Consider the following 24,333-nt stretch of genomic DNA (forward strand, 5'->3'; position numbering starts at 1 on the left):
ACTGGCCTGTAAGCTGTAAGTTCACGATCGCAATGCTAATAGTAAATAATCGTGTATACTAAAAATAATACGCTAAATACATTATAATGTTCATTAGTATTACATACATATATGAAATTATGAGATGTAAACATCCAGAAATAAGTTATTCTACGGATAAATAAAAATTTATATAATGCTAATTAAATAAAATTTTAACTTGAAACTTTTTCAATGATTATTTTAATCATAACATATTATATTATCGACATTAAAAATTTGATAACATTATGTAATGTAAAATTCAGCAAAATCTCGAATGTATAACTACTCATTCTCCTCATATGTGTGGGCTCAGTCAGCGCTGGCTCTGCGTGACCTTTTTCTAATGTAGCCTGAATGAATTAAAATATCCCAAATTTATCATTTTACAAGGTCGTGTTGAAAATACTTTCCATTCACATCCCATAATTTTAATAATTTCATTCATAACAAATCAAGAATGGATGAAAACAGAATTATTTAATTCCTTAAGTTGCATGGAATGGAAAAAGCGTAAAATGAAAAAATAATGCAAATAATAGTGGAGGGGAGAGAGCAAGGCACGCCGCACTTGCGCATTACATGATCATCTACTGCCCCGCAAGGCGGCTTCTCAAAGGACTCATCTCAAACTCAAAGCGTTTCATTGCGCGGTTGCGCGTTCGCCAGCGAAATGGCGTCGGAAGCGGAGGCTTCATGTATAAGTGACCCTAATTTCGCGGTTATCTGCTCTTTTTTAGAGCGGTTTGCTGAAACATGTGGTATTGCACATCCAGACTTTAAAGATCTGCAGCAAATGTTAGAAAACTGTGAGCAAGGTGCGTTATTTATTGTATAATATGGCTCCGATTGCTTGTCATTAAAGGTGAATGGGCGGCCGCTTTTTTTGTTTTGATTGCACTTCGCCGCAGCTTATGCCTGAAATTTAAGCTTTTATTTGCAAATTTTGGCTAGCAAATGATAGTAAGTTTTATGATATTACAGAGATTATTGAACTCTAAAGTAATTTGAACCATTTGTAATCAATATTTCAAAGTTGTCATTTGTACAAAGCCGAAAAATGTTAAGTTTAAAACATACAAAAACTATAAATTGATTCAATAAATGCAACTATGATTTCTTAGGAATGAAATTTTGCAATTAAATAAGGGTTATCGTTTATTAACACAACGTAATAATAATAATACATCATTATTATAATAACTCAAAACCTTGAGTCGTTGTATCCAATGAAATGTTAATATGCGTCGTACATAATGTATACTCAATTTTTTTATTTGACGTTAACAATATTTAGTTTAAAAAATCCACGTGCTTTGGTTTAATATGTACATTCTACACAGTTAACCACTAATAAATAATCGGTCAAATTAATCCTCCAATTTAAGCATCACTGAATTACTTCGACTTCTATCTAATTTGAACCACTTTTCAGTTGACACTCAGCTGATAGATTTACACATCAAGCTGCTAAGAAAGGCCAGGAAGTCATTCACTTCCGAGAAATGGGAAAAAGCCCTAGTAAAGTTTTGTCACATCCACAACCAGGAAGATGCGACACACATTGAAACTAGTGGTTACTTGAAGGTGCCTCTGTCAAACAAAGTTAGGATCTTAAAGGTAGAATTTAAATTCAAAGGTGGTGTTGATCACACACTGAGTTTTCCTTTTCAGACACTCTTAGAATCCCAATTTGATATGAACATGAAGTTTAAAGCGGCAATCAACAAATTGACTGCTTCTGAACTTCGATTGGCACCTTTAGGTCGTGACACTGATGGTCAAGTCTATTGGGTCCAGCAAGATGACAGCCTCAACATCAGGGTTTATCAAGAAGATGAGGATGAACAATCTTGGAAACTTGTTGTGAAGTAAGAAAATGACTACCGTAAAAGTGCATTTAATCGTTTTGAGTTTCTTTACAGTGACAGGGAGTCTCTTGCACAGCTCATCACAAAGTTGTCAGGTGGGAAGCTGGGGCCTGCAGAGCTTGACAGAGCTGTCTTGGATGATGACAGTGCCCAGAGCCAAGATGATGAGGATGAAGAAATCCAGCCAGATGACATTTTGCTGGACACAGGACAGCCTGAAGACGCCAAACCCCCTGGTTTAACCAACGGCTCACATAAGAAGAAAAAGAAGAAACACCACGAAAAACCTATAAATGAGGTAGACTATTTAATTTTTCAATATTTTTTAAACTTGCCAAATTGATCAGGCTGATGCTAATAACTGCGAGGAAGAGGAAAAGGAGGAGGAGGAGGAGGAAAAAGATGGGCTAGAGCAAGAAAAGAAAGAAGTTGCACCAGTACAGAATGAAGCTGCTGCTGAATCCACTGATTTAAAACGCAAGGCAGAAGACGACACACCTGATGCCAAAAAGTCGAAAGTGGAGGTTGGCGAAGCAATAGAGGAGCCTCTCATGCTAGTTCAGGGTGAAGGCAATGGAGCAGACTGTGATGCTGTGTTTGGGGAAGCCATTGAAGAGCCTGTGATGTTCTTTTGTGGTGTTGGATCTGGTAGAGAGTGTGACACTGGGAATCCAGGTGAAGGAAAAGATGAAGAAAAGGAGCCGAGGAAAGATGCAGCTCAAGAAAACAAAAATGACAATTCTCCATCCAAGTCTGCAGTAAGTGTCAATAAAATCATGTGAGGATGGCTGATTTAATGAGTACTTTCCCAATAGGTGTGGAGCATTGATCAAATTTGCGGTACCAGCAAACCAAGTCAGTCGTCATTTTCAATGGGCATGATGTTTGGTAATTTGGCTAAGCCAACTTTTGTGTCCAGCCCTGAGAAGCCTTCATTTTTCAATGTTAACTTCGCAGCAAATGCTAAATCTGCTTACGCTCCCGAGTCAAACCAAACTACTAAGACTGAGGATGCGCAAAATTCTGGGGAAATAGCGCAATGTGAGCATGAAAGTGTTGCGGATGTGACTAGCCAGGCCCAAGAACAATCTCAGTGCAAAGAAGAATCTAGTGAAGTTAAAAATGAGGAAGTGGAACCAGTGTCTGAGAGAGTAGTAAATGACTTGACTGATGCGAAAGTTGAAAGTCCAGCACAGACCACAGAGGAATCAAATCCCCTTGTTGAGAGTGCAGAAGTTGTTCCTGACCAACCATCCACGTGTGTATCTGATCCTGATCAGAAGAATAATAATTGTGTTGATGCTCCAATCTCGGAAAATATAGTTGCCAAGCCGAAAAGCGAAGAAACTTCAATTCCATTGCAAGATTCTGTAAATTCCTCTGAGTCTGCAAATGCGGCTGACGCAAAAGATAATTCCTGTATAGAATCTCTTCCCCACGACACCTCAACTGAGAACACAATTAAAGAAGAAAAAGCACCAGAACCGACACCAAGCTCACTAGAGGACGAAACTAGCATGGAGGTTGATGCTGAAACATGTGAGTCACCACTTAAGAAGAAGGGTGAAAGCGAGAAAGTCCCAAGTCCAGACAGCAAAGTTAAAGATTGTGAGAAAACTGAAGTTGCTGGGTCTACGCAACCAGTAGAGTCTATTCCACCACTTGAAGGTCCCTCTCTGTCATTGAAGTCTACTCCACCGCCAGAAAAGCCTACCCCATCCCCGATGGAGGCTACTCCTCCAGAAGAGCCTGCTCCTCCAGTTAGGCCCACTCCTCCTGTGGAGCTTGCACCCATACCAGTTGCCCCTTTGAATGAAGATGAGCCAACGGATGTTGATGAGAAAATAGAAAATAATACCACTGATAAAATTGAAACTGCCAGGTCAAAGGCAAATGCTCAACAAAAACCAGTTGTCAAAGACGAAGAACCTATGGAAGTATCACTCCCTTTAGAGCCAAGTGAAGAACAATGTGATGCAACCAAAGAATTGGAGGACTGTGCAGCTAAAGAAACCATTTCAGGTTCACTGGACAGGAAAAAAGATGATGAAAAGGCAGCTAAAAGTAATGAGAAACACAATGATAACGATTCAAAGGTAGCATTAAATGATGATAAACCTGAAAACGATCGAGCAGACCTAGAGAAGGTTGAAAAAACAATGAATGATGTACCTGAAGATTCCATGGTTAAAACTCTCGAACTCAACGAAGCTAAGGTGGAAGAAGTCGTAAAAAAGGAGCCGTTGACTGTTGCATCTGCACTTACATTTGATTACGATCCACCAGCAAGTCCAGAGGATCAGCTGGTCATTGAAGCACCACAACGGGCCATGAGAGGCAGAGGTCGACCGGCCAGACGAAAGATTTTGGGCAACACAACTCCATCTCCTGACAAAAATATAGCTGAATCTCCTCCAGCAAAATCCACTACCGCTCCCAGGAGAGGCAGAGGCCGGGGAAGGGGCCGCCCACCCGGAAGACCCAAAAGTAATAGTAGAACTAACACTTCTAACTGATTGTTTTAATTTAAATTTATTTTTAGGTGGGAGACTTGATGCACTTGCTGGTGAAAGTGACGATAGCAAAGACAGTGGAAGTCCTGATGTCGCAGCTGAGAAGTTGGACGAAGGTATGTTGCGACTTTGTCAATATTTAATTTTAACTTTGACTTTTATTTTAAATTGGCTTCATCAATGACATGAATGTGTCTTTTAAATTCAAATAAGATTTGTTCACTGCTAAGCAAAAAAAACGACACAGAAGGTCAGTGATATTCAGCCTGGTCAAACACAGTGGCTAAACTAGCAAAAAGTTATAATTTTGATTTAAATCATGATTCTTACAGGCTTTCTGGGCAAAAGAGTCAGCCGAAGAATAGCTCTAATACGTCAAAAAGAAGAGGAGGAAAGAAAGAAAAAGGAAGCCGAAGCATTGGCGGAAATGCAGAGGAAAAGAGAGCTGGATTTGCTGCGTAAGCAGCAAGTAGATGAGCAGAGTTCCCCTGAATCATCTTCCGAACCTGAATCGGAGGTAGTTAATCCAACTATAATCTGCTTTTTGGCACTAACTGATAAACGTGCATTATATACATATAATTGTTTATTCCCTTAATTTGCTTTTCAATTGCTTGGAATGCAATTAAAATGTGTATGTCTGCATCTCACCATCAAGCATGGCTTAATGTTTTTGCATCCTCCATATAATTGTTCCAGGCATCTAGTAATGCTGAAGTTAGAACTAAAAGGAAATACACAAGGAGAAAGAAAAAAGTATGTATTTATCGTGTTGGAAGCGGCTTTCAATGTCTGCAACCGTATTTAATTATTGTTACAATAAAATTTAACTCATTTTAGGATGGAGACTATGGGGCTGATGAACAACTGAAAAAGAAGAAAAAGAAAAAGAAGAAACATAGGAGGAGGAAGGGTGGTGCGGGAAATCCCTGGGAATCCTCAGACTCAAGGTAGTTATTCTTTTTTCTATTTGTATAATTAATAGCTGTCGTTTACTCATTTTTCAGTGACTCATCTGAAGAAAGTGACGGCCTAGAACCAGAAGAAGAGGATGACTATGATGCGGTCCCAGAGTTAAAATCTGATCATGAATTCTCTCCAGAGTCTGATTTGGAATTGGGACCAGGAGAGGAGCACCAACCTGCCAGAAGAGCCAGGACTGCGACAGCCAAGAAAGGTAAAGCTTAGTCTTTCTCACACACTTGATAAGTTAAGTGGTAATATGTAGAAAAATCTCAAAAAGCCAAAGCTGAAGAAGAGGAGGAGGAGGAGGATGAATACAGATGTCAGAAGTGTCAAAGTGGAGACCGTCCTGAAATGATTCTTCTCTGTGACTCGTGTGACCTCGGCTGTCACACAACATGTCTTAAGCCAGAACTGCACTTGGTACCTGAAGGAGACTGGTATTGTCCTCCATGCGGGCAAAATCGTCTCATCGAAAAGCTCACGTCAACCTTGAGAGAACTGGACAAGGCGTCACGGAAGAAGTCAAATGCTGAGCTCAGAAAGCAGCGGCTTGCATATGTCGGCATTTCTCTCTCCAATATCCTTCCTCAAAAGGTGAGTCGTATTCAATCTCAAATTTCATTCTAACAAAGTCATTTGCTAATCAGACTTCTAAGTCTGTACAAGGGAAGGAGGAGATTTTCTGCAATTTATAAAATTGCGATTCAATAGAAATTTTATCTGGTAGTTTTTTTTTTACAAGTAAAAATAATTTTTTGTATTGATTGGTTTATCTTGTCTGAGACGAACGACTCCCTGATAGTGAGCAACTATCGAAAATTCATTTCTCAATAAAATCTTAAACTAATAGCATGGGTTCATGAGCCTCACTGGAGAAGGCGAGGTCAGAAAATGTCCAGAAAAGAATTTTTGACTTCCCCACTAGGGTGTTTTAATGAAACGCTAGTTATTCTTCCTGAGAAATTCATTCCCGCTTGCTGTAAAGGTGCAAACGAGCAAGTCTGAAATTATTTCGCAATCCTCCTAAATCCAACAACAATATGAGCTAACTGCATGCTTTTCAACTCCTATATGAACATTGCTTAAACCATATTAAATCGGTGAACTGCTAGTTTAGTATGATCCCTGAGAGATTTCCTAGTTTGCTAAATTATATTTTTTTATATAACTATGCCGAACTAGCATACTAGTCATATTACGCGACTTGAATGCTAAACATTCAAAGAATTCGGTTTTTCTTCATTTATTAATTTGATGCATTTTAGAATTTTCGTCTATTACATGGTATTTCTGCAAATTCACTGAACCACTTCATATTCGGGACCCTAATGAAATGGTAATTTCACGCAATAATTGTTCCAATGTAAGTCTTTACCTTATCCTTTGTTTAAAATGAGGGTGTTGCCAGTGTTGCCATTTTTTCCAGAGATGAATTTTATAAGCCATAAAATATTTTTACGTATGTTAGTCTAAATATTTACAAATGACTATATTTCCTATTCGTCTAGGATGAGGAAACTGAAGAGAGTGAAGAGGAACAGGACGATTCAGTTGTGTCTGAAGCAGGTTCAGAACTAAAAGAAGCTCTGAAAGCTGTTGACGAGGAGGAAGATAATGCCAGCTCAGGTAGTCCTACCACAGAAAGCAGTGCATCTGAAGAGGAAAAGTCTGAGGAAGATGAAGAAATGTACCCACTGCGTCAACGAAGGGCAGCTGCAACTGTTAAATACGATTTCCAAGAATATGATGAAATGATCAACTCTGCAATTCAAGTAATCATGAAATCAAGTCATCTTAAGCTTGTGCTTACCTTTGGTGATTTGTTTAGGATGAGGTAGATCTCGCCAAGGGTGCTGGGAACCAAGGAAAGGGGAAGGATATTGATACTATTGTTAATGCTAATGAGGAGGAGGAGGAGGTTGAAGGGAAAGACAAAACTTTTGAACCAGAAAAGGTTGAAAAGAAAGTTGAGGAAAAAGAAGCGGTGAAAGAGTCAGAATCTGAGCCAGAAGAAGAGGATGATGATGATGACGACGATGACGATGGTAAAAAGAGTTGATTATTTACTGGATCATACTTTTCATTTAGGAACAATTTCAGATTTAAACAAAACAGCCATGAAGCGTGCAGCTAGGGAAAGAGAACGCTTAGAAATTATCGCAAACGCTAACATGACTAAGAAGAAGCAGAAGAAGAAGAGCATTGCCTGTCTAGATATCTCAAGTGGCGATGATGACCACGCATCTGATGAAGATTTTGTTGGCTATGACAGTGACTTTGATGAAGATGAGGAGGAAGAGGTGTCCATGGATAGTGGTGATTCCGATGTTGTTCGACGCAGGGGGAAGAAAGGCTCTGGTCCAGTAAGCTGAAATTAAGTTAAAGTAACTTGCGATTTAATCAACCCATGTATTTTAGGTGAGGAGGTCTAACAGGGCCAGGCAATCTCGTTATGACAAGGAGTTCATTGATGACTCTGAGGCATCTGACGAGAGTGTCAAAGCGAAAAAAAGCAAGGGAGGAAGGAGCAAAGGCTGGCTAGGTTCAGATTTTTCTGAAAGTGAAGACTCTGAGAGTGATGATTCAGACTGGAGAGGTAAAAAGAAGAAGAAAAGAAGAACACCTGCGAGGTATAATTATTAACAATTAATTTTTTTTACATATTAAATCGTTGATTCAATTAGGGCCAGGGCTCCCGCAAGAAGTAAGAAGAGAGGTGGTAAAAAGAAAAATTCAAAAGCACCGGCCAGAAAAAGGCCCCCTCCTAAAGATTCTGACTCTGACAAGCCTGTTGTAAAGAAACCTCGTCCACCTAAAGCAGATAGACCAAAGAGTCCAGTGGTTATAGAAAAACGAACAACAAGGGGGAAGAAAATCAACTATCAAGAAATAGTTGGATCAGACAGTGATGATGTATTTATAAATAAGTATGGTCTGGAAGAGAAATATTTCAATATCTTTGATTAACAGGCAAAACCTAGTCGGGTGAAAGCAAAGAAGCAGCATTTTGTTAGTGACGAAGAGGATTTCAAGCCTGAAGAGGTAGAGACAACCCCAAATCGCAACGGCACAGTGCTTGCTGCTAAAGTTTCATCACCAGTCAAAGGTATGTTAATCTGCTTTGTCTACCATGTGCGTCACTTCAATTCTTTCTTTTCGCAGCACACGTTCCACCTCCAATCCAACTCTCAGGGCCCTCCAAAAATGATAAACCGACAGTCATAACGAAGGTACCAGTGACTGATGAAGCAGATGAGCTGCTTATTCCCACCACCCTGAATCCTCCTGTCAAGGTTGTTGGCGTTCCTCTTGAGGCAACGACGCCTGCATCGATTCCTGCTGCTGCGCAGTACTCACCAAACAAGTACCAGCTGCCTGCTACCCCTTCTCCACAGGAGTTTCAAGTGCGCCCTCCTGTCCGCTATCCAACCTCGGCACCGCCGCTGACGCCTCAACAGCCTCTGCCACCCGCCGCATTCAGGGGGCCTAACGTGCCGTTGCGGCCGCGGTTCGAAGGCAAAGAGTTGCCCATGGTGCGGGGACAGTACCAACCTCCCTCTGCGTACCAAGGCCCCCCGCAGCCGTTTTACTATGGGCCGGAAGACTACTACGATTCGTATCCTCAGGAAACGCCTACCACCTTTGAAACACCAACAACTGCACCCCCACAAGGCTCAACAGGGGAAGACGAGGTTGGAGAGTTTGGAGGCCTCGTGTCTTACTTCTCAAGTCAGCGCGAAGACGACCTCGAGTCGTAGACTGTCATTTTGTATTCACTCGAATGTACATAATAATTTATGATTATGCCGTTTTTATTTTGAGCTGCCACAATAGTTATATTTCTGGAAACATTATGTGGACTGGCCTCTCATGTGTAAATAAAAATAGACCATATCTGGAGATGTGAATAAATTATGTTGAACTCATTTTGATATATAATTTTATTTTAATGTGAATTGTGTTGCACACAAATCGTATTGATTGCGGAGTAATTGAAATAAATAAAATATAACATTCTCGAAGAAAGCTGTTTCAGTGGCGCCTGTGGTCCCTGCCATAGTGGCCTGAAGCAGATGTGGGTCTGCTGTCACGGTGTGAGTCACGCTGATAGTCTCTCTGCTCGTGGACTAACGATGAGGTGCGTGTTGGGGGTACTTGCGGCTGACCAGGGACGCCTTTGTACAAGGAGTAGCCTCTCTTTTCAATTTCCTCCCCTTTCCTGATGTTAGGATCAGCATTCGAGAGAAACCTAGCTTCGTTGGTCTTGCGCTCCTTTCGCTCCCTTGTAAAATTGCGTTATTACGCGTTGACTTGAGATCTTACTTTGAAACTTACTTTTCAAGACGGACTATCAGGGCGATGACTAGAGCAAAGAGGATGACGATGGCTCCTGAGAGCACACCTGCGACTATGTAGAGCTGGGTTTCGATTTCCTGATGGATTAAAGAAATATTTGGTGCAAATGTTTAGAGACGAAAGACTCTACATTACCATAGTGCTAGATTACTGACGCTGGACTGATAGATTGCAATGAATATGTTGATAAGATTCGCCTGACATTCATTAGGAGATAATATTGAAGGATGGCTATGATTAAAACTATCAATGTTCATTTGAGAGCAAAACAACATTTAATGGATTGATTATTTTGTTTTACAATTTAACGTCTCTTGTTCTTCTTGACCTTCAAAGACCTCTTAGCTACTTTGCCACTCTTTTTCCCCATGGGAGTTTTCTTTTTCTTTAACTTTCTTGGCTCCTTCTCTTCAGCCTCAGTTACGCCTGTCTTGTATTCAATTCCCTTGGCCCGCTTTGCACTTATTTCCAAGGCCTTTTCTAATGGGTCACCTTCAAACAGCTCCTCCAAGGGCCGATCCTCGTGGGTTTTCTCAGGGCGCCGCTGCTCATATTCGACCTTGGCGCTGATTCGAGACGCATACTTGCTTCCAAGTTCACTTTTGATCTGCTTTCGATACTGCAATACATTCATATAATTAATTCACGCTAACCAACGTTAAATATCAAATTACTAACCTCATTTGGCGAAGTGTATGTTGGGTTCTCCCACAGAGTATTTCCTCCAAAGCTTCCATCAAAAATCTTGATTGGATTCAGCACAAACCTTGGTCCTGGAAAATTAAAATCGTACACGTAAAAAATCTGAAATTTGCCATACTTTCTAAGTAAACAAAATATGATATTCATAATGTATGCAGACATATACGCAGCCTGGCCATACTTAATACCAGCTGCACCTGGTTCTGCGTATTTTTTTAGCCCAGTAGCACTGTCTTGCAATGCCAGCTTACAGAACAGAAAATTCTGTAATAATTTATTATGATGATCAATGGGCAGTGCGTAGCATTGTAAATTACGTTAATAGTCACTAGATAGTAAATTACCGATTTCTGCCAATGATCCATCTTCAGATACAATCTGGTAGTTCCTGAACCAAATTCTGTTGTCCAATACAGTGAATGAGAGCACATGGTCGAAAAAGGGCTGACTCTTGGGATGGTGATTCGGTGTGCCAAATACTTGGACAAACAATTCCTTCAGCAACTGATAATGAGGGTGCTGATCAAAGGTTTTGTCAAATGACAAGAAAGGGCGTGAGCCCCTCAAACAGTTTCCTGTCATTTTCAATTCACCCATCGTGTACACTAGAGAATTTTTTGTTAATCAAAACTGCGATGTATGGCTGCAATAATCATACCATTTTGGATGAGAAATTTAGCAGAGGGGCCTGCAGCAACATTGCTGATCCACAAGTAGAGGTCAGACTTCTTAGCATTGGTCATGTAAATGCACTTGTTGCAATTTTTCATTTCACAAATCTTAAAATATTTAAAATGAGAAAAATAAGCTTAGAGCTTGAGGGAATGCAATTTTCACCTCATTAATAACAGAAACGTGGTCTTGTTTTGACATTTTACTCTCAGCTCTGGAATGCGGCAGCATGCTCCTCAAGTTTTCAAGCAAGTGTCTCTGCTGGAATGTGATCCCCCTGGACGCAAAAACAAGGAGCCTCTGTCTATTGGTCCACTTCACCTGTAAAGGAAACCACCTTTTCAGTAACAAGAAGCAGACAACACTGAAATATAGCTTAAGTAAGGAATCTTACCTTTTTCGCAGGAGTTTCTACAGAAATTCTAGTCGCCGGTGGCAGCTCTTGTTGAGCATCATCTGGGACAGCTTTTTCTTTGTCTGAAGCTTTTCTCTTGGGATTTTTCTTTTTGTTTTCAGCAAGAAGTTTCATCACTGTTGGTGGCATGGTTGTGTTTTGAAGATCCTTACTGCTTAACACTTACCACGAGCACGATGCAGCGGCTGGGGAAATATTGATGATTGATGACGAAATGACGATGATTTTACTTCGAGTCAGAGAGCTTCGCCATTGGACACATAATGGATCAAACATCAAACGTTTAAGGCTTTGATTTGTTCGCGTTGTTGTCACGTGATTTGTGTGAACCACTCACGTGAAAGAAATGTCTGAAGTTCTAAGTTTTGGCCTTTGCCGACAGGTGGCTCTTTATCTTTACAGTCTTTATCCGTGTCGACCCAGTCCCCAGACCCAGAACAACCCGTTCATGTCATCATGGACGGCTACAACGTATTAGACGAAATTTCCTGTTAATTTACCTGTAATTCGAGCTGCGTCTCTTTGGATTTCCATTTTAATCTCTATTTTTATAAACTTCAAGATCCGATCATAGCTAGTGAGTATTTTAAGTATTTTTCTGGTTCTTTGCAGAGCCCACATAGGCTCACAAATATATTTTTTTTATTTTTGTGTATATTATTATAATGTGTGCAGCTGATGGCAGTGGACTTTCTCTGTTTACAATTCTATTGGGCAAATCGATAATGGAAATACGGGAGTTATTTATGTAGCATTTGTATGTATTCATTTTATTCGTGAACACTCGTAATATGACAGAAACAGAGCAATAGCGAGTACATACATACAGAAGGTTGGAATCATTCCATAATACATACATAACCAGATTAACATGTCAATTTATTATATTTTAATAATTTTGAATTTTCTGAGATTCATTGTGAAAACACTTTTTATATTATCATATAATTGAAGTTATCATGAGAAATGAACTATTTTTTAATTTAATTTGAACATAACTTGCTCATGAGGAAATACATATTGCTACAAAATTGTACTTTTTATTCCTACTTTAGGGGTGGGTCTGTGATAGGCTTGTCACCTCAATCTTAAGATGGGACATTAGGTCATTGGGAGTACACGAGTCGAAAAGCCTATCCTGTCAATCTCAGACCCACCCTGGGGGGGGGGGGAGGGGGGGACTGAATAAGGTACGTCACCCCAAGCGTTAATACTTAAATTTTAATGAAAAGTTGAGGGGTTTGTTGAGGTAACGATCTAATTCTCTAATTTTGTGACAGGGAAGGAACAATGCCAACAAATCGAAAAAATCCTTCTGACGCATCAAATGAAAAAATATTCCACACGCGTATTGATTTTGGAATCATGTTTTTTTCTACAATAAGCGTTAAAAATGTTTGGGGAAAATTACTGACAGTTTTGTTTTCACCACCCTTACTCTTGGGATTCTCATAAGAACCAGCGGGAAGTGAAACCCGGTAGATTCTGTAATTTTTCCATATAAATATATTGTTTGTAGATAATAAATATATTTTTTTTATATTTTGCTTTTAAATAAATTACTGCATGACAGAAATCTACTTGGCAAAAATATTTACAATATTATGGCTTTGCACAGAAACATGGACGGCAATAAAGACGAAGCTGAGAGGTGTTTGGAATACGCAGAGAGATTCGCAGAGCAGGGACTGCGGGAGAAAGCCGAAAAATTTATAGCGAAAGCTGAGAAACTGTACCCAACACCGAAAGCGAAGGAGCTGTTGGCCAAGTTGCAAAATATGCAGGACAACCAGGGACAAAGGAATGCTGAAGATGAGCCATCATTTGTCCGCCAAAGAACCTCAGCAAGCAAGGAAAACACAGCTCCAAGTAATAACAATTATTTTTCCACAATTTATTTTTTTATTCTTGCATGTTCCATAAATATTATGATGCATACTTATAAAAACGAAAATAATGGAAAAAATGGCAAACAGAGTTTTCAAAAACGGAAATCTGCATGATTTAATTAGGAAAACGCTGCTTTTATAGGCTCCAGTGGTGCAGATGAGGCTGACTACACGAGTGATCAATTGGAGGCAGTGAAGAGGATAAAGAAGTGTAAAGATTATTATGAAGTGCTTGGCGTCACGAAGGAAGCGACTGATTCCGACATAAAAAAGTCATATAAGAAACTGGCTCTGCAGCTTCATCCTGACAAGAACAAGGTGCCGGGAGCTGCTGAAGCCTTCAAAGCTGTGGGAAACGCCGTCGCAGTGCTGACTGACGCTGAAAAGAGGAAACGTTATGACCAGTTTGGGTCGGACGAAGATAGGCTGCATCACAGACACCAGGGGTAAATTTCTGCACTTTTAATTTGTCACCAGTTAATTATAAAAATACTATCCAGACACTATGACTACAATTACAGCCGTGGCTTTGAGGCTGACGTGACTGCAGAGGAATTGTTCAACATGTTCTTCGGGGGAGGATTTCCCAACCAAAACGTTTACGTTCGCCGCGGTGGTCGGTGGCAGCGGGCTCAAGCTGGAGCTGGCACTGGAGCCGGTAACAGTCAGGTTGGCCAGGGCGGCTACACTGTCTTCTTGCAGATGCTGCCCATATTGCTGCTGATTTTCCTGTCGATGATGAGCAGTTTTTTCATCTCTGATCCAGTCTACTCTTTGCACCAAAGCCACAAGTTCCCTGTCGGCAGGAAAACAATGAATCTGAAGATCCAGTACTATGTCAAGGAAAATTTCCACACTGAGTATCAGGGCAGTCTACGGAGGCTGGAATCTTCGGTAGAAGAGGATTACGTAAACGGCTTACGACACGCATGTCACCGAGAAAAACACTACAGGTGATTTGTCTGATTGAAAATAATACACAAGTGCTCATGTTTTTGTTGATTGCAGGGAGTCTATGTTATGGAAAGCGCGAAATTTTGGTGACCACCAGCTATTCCAAAAAGCGCAGAATATTCGGACGCCATCCTGCGAAACCTTGCAACAACTGCATGCTCAGGCTGCCTGAGAAGCTACTTGTTGGCTATATATTTCATGCGTAAAAAGATTTGCTGTTCACTTTAATCCTGGATTTTCATCTTTCTGCTTGCTTGCTGATCATAGAAAAATGTTTGGCAATTTTAAAGATATGTTGTGATGCAGTTGGAAAATTGACTTAGACCCACCTGTTGGACAGCTTGCGTAGGAAATATTTTGGTTAGCAATTATTTGCTTTGAGCTGATTTGAATGTAAAGTGCGTTTAAGATGCTCTGTCAAATAAATGCTCAGAAAATTTCCTCTGTGAACCGAGATGATCTTGTTATCAATTGAACCTTGTATAATATAATTTAATTATAATGCTAGTCGCAATCATTTGTTATATTACCGATAATGTCAAGTTCATGTAATTTGCAAATTTGTTAACATGTTTAATTACACTGAACACAGACAATCTAGATGTGGTTTTATTACGTTTTCACATTTGAACTACAAAATACTATTTGTTCAGCCGCAATCATATGCTCCTTTTAACCTGGTAGAAATTAAATTGAGTCAAAAGAGAACGCTTAAGGTGGAAACTGCCTGCGATGTAACACCTCGTAAGCGAATATAACGCAAGATATAAAAATCCCTATGAGCCAAAGGACGAAAACGCCTATCAAGTGAAGAGTTGTTAAGCTGGTGGGGCCTTTCGTTTGGAAAGTGTGACCAATGGCAGCCAGATCCCATTTGTGGGCCGCTCGCTCTTCCCAGACCAGCAACAGGCCTGATTCTTGAAGCTGTCGCGCCAATCTGTTCGCTGGCGTGGTGAGGAACGATCCCTTGCCCACTACACTCACCACCATTTCCCAATAAAGATCTTCTCGCATCAATCGCAATTTATCCTTGGCAGGCGCCAGCAAAGGGTTTACAGCTAGCTGGCCTGATGGCAATCGCTCGACAGCAAATGCAACCCTATGGCCCTGATGTCAAACAAAAAAGGGTTAGTTTAATTAAAATCATAGCAAACGGATTTATAATAAAAAAATTGCACCGCTTAAGTATGACATGTGTATTAATTCAAAAATTTAATGAACTAATTATAATTGATATTTTATAATATTTCTCTTTTATTTGGGATTACCACAGCCAAAATATTCACTTTCTCGTATGAATTGTCCTGAAAATTTATCTTTTTCTTAAACACGAGAGACTGGTGAGTTAATGAGAATCTGATAATCTTTTTTAAAATGATGTTAAAAATATGATACTATTTGTCGGAAGCATAATTTCAAAGATATGATATAGTAAAATAAAATAATTCGTATTTTTTTTTTTGTAAAAACATCTTTTGCGCAGGATATTAAACCGAATGATATTATTTGATATTAGGAATGACCAATAAAAACAACTTTCAGTGTGGTAGCTCTCGCTGTAAGGTGTAGTTTAATAATACATTCAATCAAGTATAGATTATATGTCAAGAGCGGAAATATATTTTATAATTATCACAAAATAAAATTGAATAATTATTAACCCTCATAAACTCTATATTTATATTCCAGATTTTATTATTCATCACATTGGTAAATTTAAATTTATTTTGATAGTGTATATTGACAAGAAAGTGATAATTTCCTAAAATAACATGACTGACAAACTTTGAGAATAAACAACAATATAGTAAAGTTATCGGATAATATATATAAAACATAGTTCAAAATATTATTTAAACTTAATATATATATATATATATATATATATATATATATATATATATATCGCACCTTCAAAGCAGCCAACTGTAGCTGCTCTTCGGTCATGGGCGTGAAAAGCCTGTACACCTTTCCAAATACATCGTCACTAGCCTCCCTCAACGAGAATGCCCACGCGTCGTGACTCGCAGCCCACTTGAAACCTACGATTTTTTTTTATTTTCAATATACCACAAATCTTATAATACCTCTTTTGGCCATCTGACGTGGAGTGTCGAGGGGCTGGTCGTACCTGGGCACGGTCATAAATGAAACCAACGAACTTGAGTAGCTTGTTGCGAGCAGCAGCCCCTATGCAAGTCAACATCGCAATTCAATTAAAATACAATTATGCACATTATGGATATCAACCATCAGAAGGAAAAAATTGAGGCAGACTCGTATGTATCCTGGCGGCAACCTTGGAGCAGGTACCATTACCATAAACCCCAGTACCAACAAAAAGCATTCCATGAATCTGCTCGTTCTCAATTCGTTGTGTAGTTTTGCTGCAAACCACGCCAAAATGCAACCGGCTGTCAGCGTTGCCACCAAGAGAGCCCACACGCCGCTGGAAAAAGGCAAGGCGGGCACCATTAGTCCCGAGAGGCGCGCTGGCCGCGGGGCCAAGCACGTTATGCCTGAATTTTGGGAGTGAATCAAATTTTAGAATTTTCAAACAGCAAGCATCACGTGCCTGTGCGAATGTATGGGATCGTAAAGTCCAAGTACTGATACTCGTTGTACCACAGATACAGCGCACCAAACCCAAAGTCTGCCTTGTCACTTGCAACATTCCTAATGAGATACAATTTTTTAATTAAATTTAACTCTTCTTTTAACTTAAATTATTAAACCCCAGGATTCCGTCGCCTGTTGAGTTTTCGAAAATTTGGCCCCACTGAGCAGAATCGGTGACCAGTTCCCATGTGAAATTCAGTTTTTTAGCCAGTTCCAAAGCAAATTTCATTTCCGTTCCATCCAATCTGTTCCCATCTAGTTAGATTTAAAAATTAATACGTGGGGAATTCAAATGCGGAACAAAATCATAATGGAGCTATATTTTAATATGCCCTAATTGAAATGCTTAATTGATATTTATTGTGGTCGTGGGAATAATTTTTAAATATATCTGTATCGATCGTACGGGTGGTTTTTATGTAGTTCCGGGCTGGGATTCCAGAAAATCATTTTAATATCTGAATTCAACAATAAAGTATATAAAAACTTCAACGTATCTTTTGGGACAGTATATTATTAGGTCAAACCCGAGTTCTAGGAAAGCAAGAATTTGTACAAGAAAATCTTTCAGGTATTTTTTATAAAATAATATTATATATTTGATTTGAGTATTCGGGATCAAGGTCGATGTAGCCTTTATACCAATAATAGAATATGGCGGATAGTTGAAGGTAGCCATTCGCAATTTCCTTTCCCTCAAATTCCCCCAATCTTCCGGGAAGAAATTGGTTCCTAGCAAAAAACCTTCATTTCTCCAAACATCAACAAAAACCGGCGTCCTCTGCTCGGTCCTGGTGGCTCCGACAAAGTTTTGCCGCCAAAACGTCACTTCACTCTGGCTTATCAGGCCAACCACGAAATTTGCAAAGTTGTCGAGTTCGTCCAAATTTAATATCTGGCGTGCAGTCACAATTCAAACGGGTTAGAGGTAATATTTTAGAAATTAAAAATATTTACCTCTGATGGTTCTTTAGTCGAAGTTATCATTACAATATTCCTGTTTTTTCTCTGCGTGGACCTTTTGGTTGCGACTAGTAAATTTTTTATTGCTTGCTCAGCATCATTTGTTGTGACAATCGCGCTGTTGCATCCCAAATTAAAAGCTTCAACGATCGTTGCTCTAAAATAAATCGAGAAATAAACTTGTTTCATTCTAATACAGGTTTGAAATAAACAGAATGTCAACGATCCCTGTTGGCATGAGTCCTTTATAATTATTATTATTAGAAGTAATTTATAGATTGGACGAATTTGGCTGCAACAAGGTGTTGTCCTATTATGTCACACCCTTAATAATATTATTCGGCCAAAATTCCAAAAATTGCCTGTTCTACAGGGGTTTAAAGAAAACAATTTTTTCAGAGAATAATAACTTTCTTGGCTGAATTATGGTGGTTAAAAATTGTTGTCAAAAATGCTCTAAATTTAACGCCAAACAAGTTGCCCTCGGTGAACAACTTCGTAGGTAAAAGGACAAGGTCACAAAAATCTAATCGAATGTTTCAAATAAATCTGGCATACCCTACTAGTACATAAAATTTTGAAAATCCAAATTATCCAAAATGTTGCCCATTTACGTAGCGACTATTAACATATAAAAATGGGTGGCATGTTTTTTCACTTTTTTGAGAAAAACGTCCAAATCTGAGGACCCATGGCAACAGGGTGTGGAAAGTGTTATTATTTAAAACCATTAATTAATTCTAACAATTTGGGCTGTAAAACGTTTTCTCATCAACGGTATTGGTAAGAAAGCGCCTGCAAGAATTCGAGTATGCAATCCGCGAAGCATAAATGAAAAGCGGACTGCCTACTTTCAATTTATAGACAGGATGTGAAATGTGAAGCCGGTGGAGCAATAGATCCCAAAACTGTTTCTCAAACCTGTTGTTTACTCCCGCAATAACGATCGGAATACTTCCTGCAGTGATGTTGTTTAATTCCAAATGATTCGGGTCTCTCATGATGAAGCACACGCAAATCGAAGTTGCGAGTTGGCTGTGCACAATATCATGCATCAGGTTGACCATTATTTTCCTCTCTGAGCTTCACTGCTGAGTGTCAAAAAATTGCAGAGGCAAAGCGATTTATAGCTTTTCCTATCATTACTTGCAAATGAAAAATCGATGTTAATATCTCCTAACTTTTGTTTATTGGTTAGTGTATTTTACATCAAAGGAATCACATTACAGCCAGAGGATCTCTACATCAGAGACAATATATACGTACTTATATCCTATTGTAATATACAAGGGATTCACAAGGACTCGCCACCAATTTATGACGCATTCCAGTAGGAAAGGATCTTTTTACTCTCATGAGAGGACAAACATTAGTGTAGCTTTAGTTTAGACGAGATATTTTTGCGGTGCACTTAGAGCAATAAAAAATAGCTTATCAATGGAAGAGTTTATTCCCATTTGTCGGTGCAAAGTCGCGACAGCGAGATTAATGGAAGCTATCTTTCCAAACGTTCAACAATTTATAAATTGGGCTATGCTGCGACCAATCGGCATGGCCCTGTAATTTGAAGTCCACCGCATGCAAAAAATATAATATTTCAGAGTAAAAGCTTACTCTATCCGAAACTCGAATACTTAGCTGTCTCTTACAAAAGCCAATTATTATTTTGTAAAGCCAATTCAGCTTAAAGTTCCAGTATGAAAATATACTATTTAGTTCCGTTCAGCTCAGCTAAAACATATACAATTATGTTTGGCCAACAATCACATTTATCCTACTTGATCAGGACCACCTAAAAGTTTCAGAGATCTGGTAGCGCAGATTTAGTCTCTAAACATCGGGTTGTTTGAATACGACGGGGGCTACAAGGAACCTGGGCACTGATTGGAGCGCTCTTCTGAGACAAACACGAGGGTTTCATTTTTACAGGTAAAATAGCGGGCTACTTACAGGTCACAGTAATATAGCAAATAATAATGGAAAATCAATCCAGGGAATATTTTCAGGCTAATCGCAATCAGGGATCGTCGATCATCATTGGAGTTGATACAAATGATAAAGGTTTTCGTTGTATATTGTAACTTGTCTCGCTCAAAGCCGACCAATCGCGTCCAGGGGGCCTAGTCGGGCCTACTGGTCATGGTCAGAGTCCCATGCCTCGTTGCCACTTATGCTGCCCCCGTCAAGCGTGGGTCACCGCACTCGGCCCGAGGGCGACCGCAAGTGCGACCGAATGTATCCGGTGCGGTAGTCGACAATGTCGCGCCGCTGTCCGGTTAAGGCGCCGTTGCGGTGGCGTCGGCTCCACCTTTGCAAAAATCATATTTTCACATATGAGACATTTCGTTTGACAAACAACGTTCAGCATGCGTTTATGCAGCTCTGTAGCTTTGAGTATCATGCGTTGTTTTTCCTCTTTGACTTGTTATTTTTTTCGGGAAGCAGAAAGCGATCAATAAAAGCTAACACGAACAAAATATTTTTCGTCAACCATATAGTTGCGGTCAAAAGAATCAATATCATACGTAAACAAATAGCAAATAGCGTGCATGCTAAGTTTCTATCAGCGTTTTTCTCCGCAAAAGAAACTTACTTTGTTTAATTTATTCAGGCCATCTGTATTTGTATGCAAATGTACGTCGCTGAGTAACACGGACAATACAGTTTACATGCGTCGTCTACCCTAATGTAAGAGCTATTTGGTGTGAGAATGATTTTATACAGAACAATGTTTGCTGTGCTGGGGGACAGGTGAAGAAATTAGTCGATAGGTTGCCAAGGGTTGTAAAGGAAATCGACAATAGGGTGTGTAAAGTAATCCCCGGAAAATATAATTCAACTGGCTATTCGTGAATCAGTTAATTATTCTACATTACTCATCTGTTAGTTAATTTTCTAAAGACTATATATTGTTATGATCTGCATAATATTAAACTGCTATTAATAAATTATGTGCACTTTTGTTAAATATTGACTTCTAAGTCTCCATATGTTAATATTATGTTTTTATTGCAAAAATAAATATACTTTGTGATTCACAGTCAGTAAAGGGTGAGATTATCCAACGAAACTTTCGTCAAGTGGACCAAATAGCAATCATCCTACTGGAAATGTGAACAAAAAACAAAAATAAGGCACTATAGTAGTTACTTTGGAATTATTTTTAGAGAGGAAAGCAGCCTCGCAAGCCCGATAGCTCATCAGTAATGGTTCAAATTTTGCGAGATGCTGGCATCTTTTCGCCTCCCTCCAGCCTTAGCCCTACAAAATAGCGAAACAAACCCTGCAGAGTTCCAAGTTGGGTCACGTGGGTCAGGATCAAGGGTATCAAACACACACACACATATGTGGAGGAGGAGAATATAGATATTCATTTTGGACACATATGCAGTCTGCAAAGAAATATATATGGTAGAAGAGAGTATAGAGATTTGGATGAGAGAGATGGTTTCACATGTGGGCAGAGAGGAATTTAAGGATTTTCAGTATTCCTCTGCGAGAATGTAATATATAAGTTTTCGGTATTTACACACATGCTGACACTTTTTTCACTTTATTTTACTGTAGAAAAACTAGCAGCTTACCTAGCGCTATGACTTAGCAGAATTACATTTCTGTAAGAAGCATTTGTGATGATTAGCATTAAATCGCAACACCCCACCAGTGACGGTATAGTATATTATGAACATTTATTATTTATATTTGATGAGAAGATAGGGATGAAATTTTTGCAAGAGAAATTCCGCCACTGCGGGGAACCAAAGAATAGCAGAGGTGATGTTATCATCTTAGGTACCTGAGTAGTCTGGTGATGTAATCGGGCCAGTTGTCCGGGAAGAATACCAGAAAGAAGCCAATAGCTATCAAAATCATGCCTGACAACTTCATTCCAGCGAATGTCGCGTGGTATAGCAAAATGTCCACAGCTGCACAGTATGAGGATGCATTTGAAAATAAAATGGAGTAAAAATAATAAATAGTGTCTCACCACCAGAGAGAGGAACTGCTGTTATCAAACCCATGGTGATGAAAATCTCGTACGTGTACGCTATTCCGAAATTGTTTATCAGATTTGTAGCTGGAAATATTCAATACGAAAATATAACATCACATTGATTCCGTAGCTTTCACAAGTTTTCTCTCACCAAGCAGGAGAACAGAAGCCGCGAGGAGGGTTATCCAAGGCAAATCCGGCCAGGGAACCGATTCAGAACCGGACAGGAAAAGTCCAAGCGCAACCGGCCACAAAAGCATCGCGTTCATGAGGCCGAGCGCCGAGTGGCACAACGCAATTTGGCCCTTAGTCGCGTTGGGACCGACTAACTTCCTAAACATAACCTGTGGGAGGTTTAGCTAGAGTCGGCGTTCAGCCTCTTTTTTTCAAACAGTACTGCACCTTGAAAACTGCAAATGAAGTCGCAGCGGTCACAGCCAGTACAACTCCCCCAAGCGTGGGACTGTCGGTTATTCCATCCATATACGCGAGCAAGGCGATTCCCGTGTCACATAAGATGACAGCTACAATCTGCACGAAAATTGCGTAAAACCACTCAGTTAGGGACAGTTGAGAAATTTATACTCACTCGTATGCCAACAAATTGCTCGTGGAGGATGACCCAGTACAATAGATAGGCGAAAGACACAGTGGTGGCAAAAAGTGCTATTGAGTCAGTCGCGTAGAGGGTGCGCATGGAAAGCACCAAACAGTAAAAGGTCGACAGCCAAAGACCGGTCACAAACATCAGGCGAACGAAAAAACGGGCTGGAATGGAAATATTAAATTTTTTATTATTATTTTATGGCGAGTCTAAAAAAATGTGTTACTCTACCGAAAGTGAATCCCTTTTCTCTGAACGGCCTGATTGCCTCTGCGATGATCTTTGACGGGTTTGAACACCTTGATCCAGGCATTCGGAAGATCAGGTAGAAAGGTAAAAATAGGATGTTCCAGTTGGTCAAAAACCAAGCTGTGCAGAATGGCGCGTCGTAATGCATCGTTCTCTGTAGATGTGATCCGCCGTTAAAAATTTTACCAAAGAAAGAGGTCTCAACAACCGCCGTTTTTACTCCACGACCGTGTCCGAAAAATTATCGGCGGAGCAGATCAGGTAACTATGAGCCCTAACATTTACTAAAATCCAATTTACCAAACTGACGGCTTCACCAGATTTAAGGGACGTGCTATTTTGAATGCTGCTCAGGGTGGTGAGGTTGTAAAAGAGGGGCTGCGGGGGCGAGGAAGAGTTAGCGGCACTGCGGTGTCTGTAGAGCAGCTTCAGCGAGTGCGTTGTGCCCACCCAGCAGCAGGTTACGACGACTGTGATAAAAATTCCGCAGTAAACCTGTAAACGAACAGTTCAATTCGGTTCGCTGTAGTCGAAATAATGAGATATTCATCACCTTTCTTGCTGCGAGCGAAATGCACGAATCACTGAGTTTTTTGCACTTGCTCCAAATGGAAGAGTGTTTTATCGGCTGTAGAGCACTTGTGTCTGGTTCCGAAGGTGCTGCAAATAAAAATTAAAGGGAATCAATCATAAATGCCTTTTAAAAATTCAACATTTCTTCAATTAATGTAAATTTTAATCCATTTAAATCATTAAGCTACAAGAAAAAACTACACAAAATTATGTGAAACTAAGAAAAAGACCTTGTTCAGTCGAGTCTTGCTGCCGCGGATGTTTTTGAATGCTGGTGAAGGGGCCGTTGGTCACCGGTGTTGATGGCACCGGGGCAGCTTCCCCATCCTCGGTAGTGACCACCACGCTAGGGGTTCGGGGTCGACGGGGGTTGAAAATCGAAGGGATGGAGTCTCCCTCTCGCATTCTAAACGGATCTCGATTTCGTGCGGAGTTTTTTTCGTTATAATGTAAAACGCAGCTCTGGAATGAAAATTGATGGAATTGATTTATCGATTGTCGCCTCTGTTTTGACAGCAACACAATCTCTGTACCACAACAGCCACTAATTCGCCGTTATACAGGGCAAATATAATGCGTGTGTCGTCGCAAGGGACGAAATATGTGTCATTGTCACGACCTTGTGTCCGCTTAATAGTTGCGGGTTTCATCAAGAGCAAATGGGTGGATTAGTAAACAAATGAGCGTACTTCAATGTGCCGCATTAAGTTAATGCAAATTTCCTCGATATTATTCGCGACACGCACATCCCCCAGGCAGACGATAAATTGAGTACCCTGGCAGACACTCCGAGCTGATAGTTTTGGGGCAACTAACTCACCTAAGTCGCCCTGAGCGTCCGGCGCGATAAACTCCCCGACGGGGGCAGCGCTGGGGGCGAAGGGCGAGCGGCGAAGTCGATGAAAGATGACCAGAGAATGTTGCGAAACGAGCACCACCGAGCACGGCGCGTGCGTGGGCGCAAAATTTATG

The 24,333-nt window shown here is 40.1% G+C and overlaps 6 protein-coding genes across 13 annotated transcripts; 2 read left to right on the plus strand and 4 right to left on the minus strand.

Moving 5' to 3' along the window:
* Positions 1 to 650: 650 nt before the first annotated feature.
* Positions 651 to 9,297, plus strand: LOC135948202 (remodeling and spacing factor 1-like). Of its 3 annotated transcripts, none has more exons than XM_065497343.1 (19): positions 651 to 839; positions 1,457 to 1,641; positions 1,696 to 1,892; positions 1,947 to 2,190; positions 2,240 to 2,650; positions 2,708 to 4,379; positions 4,435 to 4,521; positions 4,738 to 4,922; positions 5,105 to 5,161; positions 5,246 to 5,355; positions 5,413 to 5,582; positions 5,634 to 5,965; positions 6,880 to 7,143; positions 7,200 to 7,416; positions 7,472 to 7,734; positions 7,790 to 8,001; positions 8,056 to 8,284; positions 8,342 to 8,477; positions 8,534 to 9,297. In XM_065497343.1, the coding sequence occupies exons 1-19, from the start codon at positions 695 to 697 to the stop codon at positions 9,127 to 9,129; spliced, it is 5,712 nt and encodes a 1,903-aa protein (XP_065353415.1). In that variant the 5' UTR covers positions 651 to 694; the 3' UTR covers positions 9,130 to 9,297. The 3 variants fall into 3 exon arrangements, with proteins under 3 accessions (XP_065353415.1, XP_065353416.1, XP_065353417.1); XM_065497344.1 differs by having other exon boundaries at positions 5,649 to 5,965; XM_065497345.1 differs by lacking the exon at positions 5,105 to 5,161.
* LOC135948205 (ribosome biogenesis protein BRX1 homolog) lies at positions 9,295 to 11,714 on the minus strand. Its single transcript, XM_065497349.1, has 8 exons — positions 11,496 to 11,714; positions 11,267 to 11,422; positions 11,088 to 11,208; positions 10,774 to 11,034; positions 10,406 to 10,500; positions 9,863 to 10,346; positions 9,707 to 9,804; positions 9,295 to 9,653 (listed from the first exon to the last, which is right to left on the minus strand). Exons 1-6 carry the CDS (start codon positions 11,643 to 11,645, stop codon positions 10,032 to 10,034), a joined length of 1,098 nt encoding a protein of 365 aa, XP_065353421.1. The 5' UTR covers positions 11,646 to 11,714; the 3' UTR covers positions 9,295 to 9,653; positions 9,707 to 9,804; positions 9,863 to 10,031.
* Positions 11,715 to 11,927: 213 nt separating this feature from the next.
* Positions 11,928 to 14,955, plus strand: LOC135948204 (dnaJ homolog subfamily B member 12). The gene is made up of 5 exons (XM_065497348.1): positions 11,928 to 12,093; positions 13,135 to 13,385; positions 13,548 to 13,851; positions 13,906 to 14,358; positions 14,414 to 14,955. The coding sequence occupies exons 2-5, from the start codon at positions 13,139 to 13,141 to the stop codon at positions 14,529 to 14,531; spliced, it is 1,122 nt and encodes a 373-aa protein (XP_065353420.1). The 5' UTR covers positions 11,928 to 12,093; positions 13,135 to 13,138; the 3' UTR covers positions 14,532 to 14,955.
* A 69-nt stretch (positions 14,956 to 15,024) lies between these two features.
* Ir92a (Ionotropic receptor 92a) lies at positions 15,025 to 16,875 on the minus strand. The gene is made up of 3 exons (XM_065497351.1): positions 16,447 to 16,875; positions 16,271 to 16,401; positions 15,025 to 15,466 (listed from the first exon to the last, which is right to left on the minus strand). Exons 1-3 carry the CDS (start codon positions 16,502 to 16,504, stop codon positions 15,071 to 15,073), a joined length of 585 nt encoding a protein of 194 aa, XP_065353423.1. The 5' UTR covers positions 16,505 to 16,875; the 3' UTR covers positions 15,025 to 15,070.
* Positions 16,876 to 16,926: 51 nt separating this feature from the next.
* Positions 16,927 to 18,222, minus strand: LOC135943464 (uncharacterized). Its single transcript, XM_065490041.1, has 4 exons — positions 17,936 to 18,222; positions 17,486 to 17,873; positions 17,095 to 17,233; positions 16,927 to 17,035 (listed from the first exon to the last, which is right to left on the minus strand). Exons 1-4 carry the CDS (start codon positions 18,128 to 18,130, stop codon positions 16,927 to 16,929), a joined length of 831 nt encoding a protein of 276 aa, XP_065346113.1. The 5' UTR covers positions 18,131 to 18,222.
* Positions 18,223 to 19,107: 885 nt separating this feature from the next.
* On the minus strand, positions 19,108 to 24,315 carry LOC135946605 (solute carrier family 35 member F3). 6 transcript variants are annotated; one of them, XR_010575527.1, is made up of 13 exons: positions 24,182 to 24,315; positions 23,592 to 23,823; positions 23,342 to 23,448; positions 23,089 to 23,283; positions 22,771 to 22,942; positions 22,525 to 22,703; positions 22,338 to 22,466; positions 22,087 to 22,279; positions 21,930 to 22,019; positions 21,738 to 21,867; positions 21,526 to 21,555; positions 21,092 to 21,202; positions 19,108 to 20,249 (listed from the first exon to the last, which is right to left on the minus strand). XR_010575527.1 is itself a non-coding variant. In XM_065494897.1 (12 exons), the coding sequence occupies exons 2-12, from the start codon at positions 23,764 to 23,766 to the stop codon at positions 20,135 to 20,137; spliced, it is 1,515 nt and encodes a 504-aa protein (XP_065350969.1). In that variant the 5' UTR covers positions 23,767 to 23,823; positions 24,182 to 24,315; the 3' UTR covers positions 19,108 to 20,134. The 6 variants fall into 6 exon arrangements, 4 of the variants coding, with proteins under 4 accessions (XP_065350969.1, XP_065350977.1, XP_065350985.1 ...); XR_010575530.1 differs by lacking the exon at positions 21,526 to 21,555; XM_065494897.1 differs by lacking the exon at positions 21,092 to 21,202.
* Positions 24,316 to 24,333: the final 18 nt, after the last annotated feature.

This window comes from Cloeon dipterum, chromosome 1, assembly GCF_949628265.1.
Source record: "Cloeon dipterum chromosome 1, ieCloDipt1.1, whole genome shotgun sequence".
Classification (NCBI taxonomy): domain Eukaryota; kingdom Metazoa; phylum Arthropoda; class Insecta; order Ephemeroptera; family Baetidae; genus Cloeon; species Cloeon dipterum.

Bases quoted from the DNA above. Each gene is read 5' to 3' on its own strand.
- LOC135948202 (XM_065497343.1), top strand. From the start codon at position 695: ATGGCGTCGGAAGCGGAGGCTTCATGTATAAGTGACCCTAATTTCGCG. The intron at 8,002-8,055 runs GTATAATTATTA...TGATTCAATTAG, and splicing joins AAAAGAAGAACACCTGCGAG to GGCCAGGGCTCCCGCAAGAA. The intron at 8,478-8,533 runs GTATGTTAATCT...TTCTTTTCGCAG, and splicing joins AGTTTCATCACCAGTCAAAG to CACACGTTCCACCTCCAATC.
- LOC135943464 (XM_065490041.1), bottom strand. From the start codon at position 18,130: ATGAAACAAGTTTATTTCTCGATTTATTTTAGAGCAACGATCGTTGAA. The intron at 17,874-17,935 runs GTAAATATTTTT...ACTGCACGCCAG, and splicing joins CGACTAAAGAACCATCAGAG to ATATTAAATTTGGACGAACT. The intron at 17,036-17,094 runs GTTTAATAATTT...GTATCTCATTAG, and splicing joins ACAGGCGACGGAATCCTGGG to GAATGTTGCAAGTGACAAGG.
- Ir92a (XM_065497351.1), bottom strand. From the start codon at position 16,504: ATGACCGTGCCCAGGTACGACCAGCCCCTCGACACTCCACGTCAGATG. The intron at 16,402-16,446 runs GTATTATAAGAT...AAAAAATCGTAG, and splicing joins ACGTCAGATGGCCAAAAGAG to GTTTCAAGTGGGCTGCGAGT. The intron at 15,467-16,270 runs GTGCGATATATA...GTTTGACATCAG, and splicing joins TACAGTTGGCTGCTTTGAAG to GGCCATAGGGTTGCATTTGC.
- LOC135948205 (XM_065497349.1), bottom strand. From the start codon at position 11,645: ATGCCACCAACAGTGATGAAACTTCTTGCTGAAAACAAAAAGAAAAAT. The intron at 11,209-11,266 runs GTGAAAATTGCA...AAATATTTTAAG, and splicing joins ACGTTTCTGTTATTAATGAG to ATTTGTGAAATGAAAAATTG. The intron at 10,347-10,405 runs GTTAGTAATTTG...AATGTATTGCAG, and splicing joins CATACACTTCGCCAAATGAG to TATCGAAAGCAGATCAAAAG.
- LOC135946605 (XM_065494897.1), bottom strand. From the start codon at position 23,766: ATGCGAGAGGGAGACTCCATCCCTTCGATTTTCAACCCCCGTCGACCC. The intron at 22,467-22,524 runs GTGAGTATAAAT...ATTTTCGTGCAG, and splicing joins AGCAATTTGTTGGCATACGA to ATTGTAGCTGTCATCTTATG. The intron at 22,020-22,086 runs GTGAGAGAAAAC...GAATATTTCCAG, and splicing joins GGCTTCTGTTCTCCTGCTTG to CTACAAATCTGATAAACAAT.
- LOC135948204 (XM_065497348.1), top strand. From the start codon at position 13,139: ATGGACGGCAATAAAGACGAAGCTGAGAGGTGTTTGGAATACGCAGAG. The intron at 13,386-13,547 runs GTAATAACAATT...CTGCTTTTATAG, and splicing joins CAAGGAAAACACAGCTCCAA to GCTCCAGTGGTGCAGATGAG. The intron at 14,359-14,413 runs GTGATTTGTCTG...TGTTGATTGCAG, and splicing joins CACCGAGAAAAACACTACAG to GGAGTCTATGTTATGGAAAG.